The 8,007-nt window shown below is 33.0% G+C and overlaps 1 protein-coding gene across 1 annotated transcript; it reads left to right on the top strand.

Moving 5' to 3' along the window:
* Positions 1-3,261: 3,261 nt before the first annotated feature.
* Positions 3,262-4,313, top strand: LOC108558594 (uncharacterized SDCCAG3 family protein). Its single transcript, XM_017915558.1, has 2 exons — positions 3,262-3,976; positions 4,099-4,313. The coding sequence occupies exons 1-2, from the start codon at positions 3,638-3,640 to the stop codon at positions 4,267-4,269; spliced, it is 510 nt and encodes a 169-aa protein (XP_017771047.1). The 5' UTR covers positions 3,262-3,637; the 3' UTR covers positions 4,270-4,313.
* Positions 4,314-8,007: the final 3,694 nt, after the last annotated feature.

The following is an 8,007-nucleotide window of genomic DNA, read 5'->3' on the forward strand; positions in this document are numbered from 1 at the left end:
ATTTCGGAAATTTTTCCCAAAAATTAACGTAGAACGGACACGACTTTACTACATCCGCATTTCCTTGCTCGAAGAGGAGGAAAAGAGTCTTTAGCATACGTACAACAACCATTATATTCTTTGCTGCACGAATATTCTCTCTTTCTCTGTCTTTCTAACTCATTCTTACATTCTCTTCGTTTGAAATGTTAACGCATTTTGCAACCGAATGGCCACAATAACGTCCATGGCCTACTACACGATCGTGCTTTTCTCTCTCTCTCTCCCACCAAACAATCGAAATCTGTGTGTCATTCAAACGTTGCCAATGGTAACCAAAGATGAATCAAGAGTCTCTCGACTGTTTCGGAGGCGCCTAGAAAGTTTTCTCTCCGTTTTTTTTCAAAAGATTTCTTTTTTTTCTCATTTTTTTCTATTGTGTTGTTATAGAAACTGTATTGACGTAACTGTGTATCGTCGAACTGATTGACCGAGTGTAGTTTTTTAATAGGTAAAAAGTAGTTATCCAATTGGAGACTCGGTAAAACCGAGTAAAAAGAAAAGTGATCGAGTCAGTAAGAGTCGAAGGAAGACAGAGAGAGAGAGAAACACAGCGCTTTTCTCTCTACACGATTAACGGGAGTTTCATGCATGAATATGCGCCAGGTATTCCGTTTAGTTTTAGCAGCGCAACACATACAAACATACACTGAGTATTTAAATTAATTCGCGAAACTCGAATTACGCAATCTCCTTAATCGCCCTTCCTTTAGAAATTACACGCAAATAGCAAGAAACGTGACGTAATCGTTTGATGCAGACGTTGATGGTAATTACAAGAAAAAAATCTAATGAAAATGAAGAAATTTGAACAATTTGCAGAAGCGACATCTATGAGACAGTTTGACAATGTTACAGAAGGTTTAAGAATTGGTTATATTTTATAGTATTTCGAAAATCTGAAAGAAAATGTAGAAATTTAAACAATTTGCAGAAGCGACATCTATGAGACAATTGGAAATTACAGTTTGACAATGTTACAGAATGTTTAAGAATTGCTTATATTTTATAGTATTTCGAAAATTTGAAAGAAAATGTTGAAATTTTAAGTATTTGCAGAAGCGACATCTATGAGACAACTGGAAATTACAGTTTGACAATGTTACAGAAAGTTTAAGAATTGGTTATATTTTATAGTATTTCGAAAATTTGAAAGAAAATGTTGAAATTTTAAGTATTTGCAGAAGCGACATCTATGAGACAATTGGAAATTACAGTTTGACAATGTTACAGAAGGTTTAAGAATTGGTTATATTTTATAGTATTTCGAAAATCTGAAAGAAAATGTTGAAATTTTAAGTATTTACAGAAGCGACATCTGTGAATCGACGTAGTATCACTCTTAAGAATTTTTTTATTTTAAGGTTTTTCGATTATGACAGATTACTATGATTTAAATTCGAACATTTTTTTTAAATGTATAAATTTTGTACTATTTGTAGAAACGACATCTATGATGCGATGAAAAATTAACTTTTTATTATATCATATTACATAATAATTAGAGATTACTCTTGTTAAGAAAATGTATAAATTAAAACTATTGATATAAGCGACATCTGTCATCAGATAAGAAATTAAATTTGGACATCATCACAGACCGTACGTGTGTGTGTTACTGGGACAGACGACTTTCGAAAATTTAAGAATCATCGCGATATGAGAAGCGCGACAACGCTATTAATGTACAAGTAAATAAATAAGCGGACGAGAGAAACAGGAGAAAAAATTGTGTTTAATTGTGGTAAATATTTATGAAAAGTAGCCGCAGTTCTCCGGATTTTACGCGGCGTCAAAGAAGAGAAAAAAATCCCTGCGCTTTTTTAATAACCATGGTGATGATGATTACTAACAATAACGAGGTGACATTGTATGAAAATGCAAAAACCCACAGTTTACGTTTAATGAACATTTTGAATTAATTACAAAAACATTCAAAGTTTCCAACTTTTCTTTTACAATTTTGAATTATTATTATAGAAAACGTTAATCGAAATTCAAATTATAAAGTCTAATATTATGAAAGTGTATGTAGATTCTTCCTGGATTAAACGATTAAGAGAAGAGAAAAGTTTGAATGTTTTACGAACAACAACAACAAAATTATAATTAAGTTCCTTGTGTAGTTTTACTCATTAATTAATCAAAAATTTGATGGAAATAAGCAAAAGAATCTCTAAATTTAGTTTTAGATTATTCAAAGAAAAATCCCTAAAAGTCCTAAGTAAATATACGTTTTAGAAAGTAAACGTAACTGCACATATTCAAAATAAACATGTTTCTGTTATTCATCTTCTTCATAAACTTTAGACCCCAACTGTATCGAATGACTGAAAGTTTTCTTGTAAATATTGTTTAGTTCAAAACTCAAACTCTAGAAAATGTGTTTACTTCGAAATATTGAAATATTGTATTAAGTCAATACTTAATAACTTATTTAATTATTAATTTCAATCTTAAAATTAAGTTCATTACAATTTGTTGTGTGATGTAACAACGTATTTCGTGTGGCCTTTTGCATTTTTCCGGTCGACGGATCCAATCAAGTTGGCTTCGCTTTCCGAATTGTTTAGCAGTCGCGGCGCGCCCGATGGACGCCCTTAAGGCAATTGTTTAAAAATAAACAAAACAATAACAAAAACAAATTTGACTTTTGTACGAGTCGAAGATACGTGTAAACTTAAGGTTTTGAAGGCAATTGTTTAAAAAAAACAAAGAAGCAAAATAAAACAAAACATGAAAAGTGACGTTTGCGGTTTGTCAATTATTAAAGGTTAAGGGTTGAGAAATGTCAAAAATAAAAATGGTCGAAATGTTTGCACGAGGAAATGTCGTAACGTAACGTAAGGCGAAATAGTAATATATCGATGATGATAATAATGTAGACTCGTTAAGTTTAGAAGTTAGTAGTAGTTAATAATATTAATAATATGTGTCAGCTGTCGCGTCCCCCCTTCAGCTAACGTTTTCTGACGCGCCGCCAGACGTGGCTTTTCCCCCCTTTGTCCGCCGCGTCGGTTGCTTCCGTCCTCCACTACCACTCTAAAGGTCTCGTTCTTTCTTTCTCTCACTCATTCGTACACTCGCTGTCTCTATCTGACGCGTTATGTGATCGTTTCGAAATGGGGAAAAAACGGTGGCGGAGAGTGCGCGTGTCCGTACCGTAGCGCCTGTGCCACCTCCTCCTCCCCACCCCCCTCATTATATAAAAGCAGGCCATGCCACAGGAAACGCTTCAGAACTTTTCGAGAACTCGCAGATGGGAATCTATAGTAGTTGTATACCAAAGCGAAGCGGTGCGACCTCCTCTCGCAGCAGCAAATCGAAAGGATTTTATCGCTTCGACGATTCGTAACCGTGTGAAATAAAATATAAACAAAAAATAAAAAGAGAAAGAAAGAAGTGTTTTCTGTGCATTCAAAGGGATTACTACTTATTATTAAGAGTGTAGTGCGCTTTATATAAACTTTAACTGCGAGTTCTAATTGATTGAAAGATTGAAGACTGTATAGTAAAAGAGTTTATTAGAGAGAGGCAAAGATTGAGCGATCGACTCTTGCGGATTTTAAAGAATAAAAACAAAATCAACCCCAGCAAAATGGTGGGCAGCAACGGCACTATGATGGCCATCCGTATTGTTCGCAGCAAGCTGAGGAAACGGGAGGAACACTCGAACAGCGTCCATCCAGCTGACGTCGTTCTGCAGACCTCTCCCGCCCCACCACCATCATCACACAATCTCCATAACAACCACCTCAACAACAACAACAACAATCACCACCACCACCAGCAGCAAGCACTAGGAGGCGCTACCACGACAACCGCCCCTAGTAACGCCATCGTCAACCCTAGCAACAACGACCTGGCCTACCGCGGACAGTTTCTCTGGCAGACGCCGCCACCTCCGACGCAGCAGCACCTGTACAACAACAACCAGGTGAGCTGAACGCATATCACCGAAACTTTCTCGACCAATCGCTAAAAAACAAAATTCGAAACAAAAGCCATAAAATAACAATAATAATAATAATAATAACGTTGTTTTTTGTGTGTTAACAGGATGCGCTTGTACAAGGTCTACCGACGACGGAGAGGACGGGTTTCGTCCGCGGCTTCAGGAAGAATTTGGGCGGTCGCTGGCGACGATTGGTCAAGAGGAAACCGGAAACGGAAGTCTACACGATACCGGCGGAACTGAAACCGCAGCTCAAGCAGATCTACGTTTACTGATTTTATTTTTTTTTGTTTTGATTACAAATCAATCAATCAATCAATCAAAAAAACAAACAAACAAACAAACAAAAAATATTATCATCCTCTGTACATATTAACATCGCTGATATATATATATATATAACGTAACGAAATCTAAGAAACNNNCGCGAGAGAAAAAAAAAGAAGAAAGAAAAAAAAAACAAACCTTCCTTAATGAGACTGATTAACACAATGAGAGAAAAACAAAAGAGAGAGTTTCAATCACCGCAGGCGCGCGCTTGATGATCTTTAGTGAAATATTTAATTTAATAAAAAAAGCAAAAAAAATTGAATTAAACAAAATAATATAAATATTAATATAAAGATTAAAAAACACGCGTACTGAAGATATTAGTATTAAGTAGCTGTACATAGGATTCATTTATTTTTTTTTCTTGCAGTTCACACACAAACTCTCTTGTTTTTGAAGAGGGAAATAAGTGAAATTTCAAAACAAAAGAAGAAGAAAAAAACAAAACAAAACAGCTTTGTACAATTTAGCGAAACTAGGTGATTTTATTATTATTAATTAATATCGTATTTTTACTTTTAAAAGCAATGATGATTATTATTACTATTATTTACCTCATCCCAATTTTCAAAAAAAAAAAGAAGAAAAAAGCAAGCTAAAAAAACAGAAGAAGATGAAATAGATACTTTATATTATTAGTATTAATTAATTAATTAACTTCAATTATTCGTTGTTTCCGTTAAAATCAATTTTACCTTATTGATTGAGGAGAGAAGTGCGCTTCTTTAGATTTTTAGTGCCGAGAACCGATTATTATTATTAATATTATAAATTATTTTATTTTTCTCTCTTTTCGTAGAAAGAAGACTCATATTGAGTCTACTAAACGAAAACCACCCTCTCTTACACATACACAAAACAAATGAAATACTAATTGATGTAGTAAAGTAAAACAAAAGCAAAACAAACGAATATGTATATGTAGGATTCATTTTTTTTTGTTGTAAATTTTTGTAGGGTTCATGAATTGTCGTGATTCCGGCAACAAAATTTAAATTGAAACTAATAGAAAAAAAACAATGCGAATTATATTTAAATACATTTTTTTGTTTCTTTTTATCCCATTTGTTTCTTTCTTTTATGAATTAAGAAGTCTTCGATGATGATCAATCATCTCGATGACATGATTCGCACGCTTTTGTTTGTTTCGATTTTCATCTGTCTCCAGTATTACGCTAACTATTATATACTCAACTTATTTATTTTTGTATTATTATGTGGAGGAATCGAGGCGCGTTTGTTGCTGTTTTTGTTTATATAAACAAAAGTAAATCGTAATCGAGCAAAATCGAGTGTGCGAATCATCGAGAATCGAGTCAAATCATCATCGAGCAAATCACGAACGACGCATGAAATCTGTAAATAAATATATATATAAAAATATAAATTGTGTAAAGAAAAATTAATAATAATAAATATGAATGATGTGATTATTCGCTTTTGAAAAACCAATGTTATTCCCACCTGATTACAGAACAATTAAACGTTACCATGGTAAATAAATAGGTAAGTACGAACATTTTTTTCTTGTTTTGTTTCTCCAAAATGTTAGCTTCGCTCGAAAAAAAATATAACGTTTCCATGGTGAATAAATAAACGTGTGCATCTCAAAAACAATAGATGTCTGGATCGCAGCCGTTCTGATAATAAAGCAAATAAACGAGTGAAAAAGAAAACTAATTTTAAATTATTGTTTTTTTTTTTTGGTAAACCGAAAACACGAAACAAAGGATATTGTTACGATTATTATTATTTCGTTGTTGGTTACTTATATGGAGAGACGTTGCCAAAATTTTAAAATAGATGCTCTTGAAGGGAGACGCTTCAAATGCGAATTTAATTGTAAGAAGAACTATACAGTTGGCTTTTAGTGAAACAAATGATTTCTATTAAGAGTTTGTTTTTGTTTCGTAAACAAAAACAAAACAGGTGAGTATTCAAAGTTACTTCAAGATACAACTAATTTTAATATTAATACGAATAATAACGAAACAAAAGCATATAAATAAGTATTAAGTAATAATAAAAATAAAGTCACCTATGTCAATTTTCTTTTGTTTCGTACATCAAAAAAAAACACTAAGTATCAAGTTGACTTTGTAATACTTAAAATAAGTAAAAATTGTATTTTAAAATAAACCAAAAATGTTTCGATTTAGGTTTGTTTCGTAAAAAGTTATTACAATTTACGGCGCGAGATTAAACAAATATCCAAGTTCAATTTTGTAATTCGTGTGTACGCGATAAACAACGGAAAACGAAACAAAAAAAAACAATCGATTTCAGCGCACACCTTTGGACCTCAGTTATACTTATATAATTTACAAAGTTCAAATCCAAAAATCGAAATTAATTAAACTCAAAAGGTGCAACAACAACAAAAGTTTACGTTATTCGCGTGCAATTAATTACGTAATTAAAATTGAAACAACGCAAGTTGCATAACGCGTGCATTCTTCTTCTCGTGTTATTATTGACCCGTTCCTTTGTTTGTTTCCTTGGTGATTGTTATTGTTTACTATTAACGATGCGCTTCTACTGTCGTCGTTAGTCAATAATGGACTACATACCTCAACCTGTTATTACGACTACTTATTCATTTGTTTTGTTTTTTTTTTGTAATATACCAATGCTCTGCAGTATTATTAAACTGTAAGAACATAAGAAAAAAACTAATTTTAAAACTAGATACGAAAATTAAAAATTAGTAACCGTAAAGCTCGGATAGGGGTGGGGTCGCTACTCCCCAAAGACGGCTTCGACAATGGCCGTCCTCCTGCCCCCTTTTTTCAACTAATTACTATGGTTACCAAAAAAAAGACAAAGTGTTGTTTAATTGCAGCCTTCAAATTTTCAACGCTCGCTCGATTATTAAAAAAATTGTAATAACAAGTGAAAATGTGTAATAAAGCCAGGCGAGACCGGATTGTTTATAATTATAATTGATCGATATATTATTGCATATTTTATGCGCGATAAAATATGTATTTCGAGAGCGGCCTTCGCAGAAATCGTTTGTTTGCCATAAAGACCGGAGCGTTACATTTGTTTTTTTTTGCAGGTAGTAAGTAGCAGCAGTAGGATCATCGTGCACACTATATAGTTGTAATATTTTTAGAAGAGCTATATTTATATAACGAATCCGGATCGAAAATTCGCGTAAATATAATCGATTATAAATAAAATTTAACAACAAAAAAAAAATAGAGACCTTGGCCTTAACCCGTATACAGTTTCGCAAACTTTACTAAATCCGAAATCCCTTATTGGCATGCATCAACATAAATTTCGAATCGCGCGTGCCGCGAAAACAACAGTCGTAGTCCTAAACGTAGCTTGTTTTTCACAGCCACCTTTGCCAGTATATTTGGAAACACCTTGAATACTAGATTTCCTTTTCCAACCGCCAATTCGTATTCATTTTTCAGCAACTTCTTCATTTCCAAAACAACCTAAAAAAATAAAAGGGTAAAATGTAAGCAAGGATTAAGAGTGGAAAAAAATGAAATTGGACTAGATTTTCCATTTATAATCTATATGTATATAAAAGTTTTTCTCCGGAGAGCGAAAAACAAAAAACATTTCACGTGGTTATGAAAAAATCGCATTAATTTCTTCTCCCTAATTATCATCGTTTAGTTAGTAGCTGTCAGCGAAGTTAAAAATTACACAAAAAAAAAAAA

The sequence above is a fragment of the Nicrophorus vespilloides genome, unplaced genomic scaffold (assembly GCF_001412225.1).
Source record: "Nicrophorus vespilloides isolate i.1.1-1 unplaced genomic scaffold, Nicve_v1.0, whole genome shotgun sequence".
NCBI lineage: Eukaryota > Metazoa > Arthropoda > Insecta > Coleoptera > Silphidae > Nicrophorus > Nicrophorus vespilloides.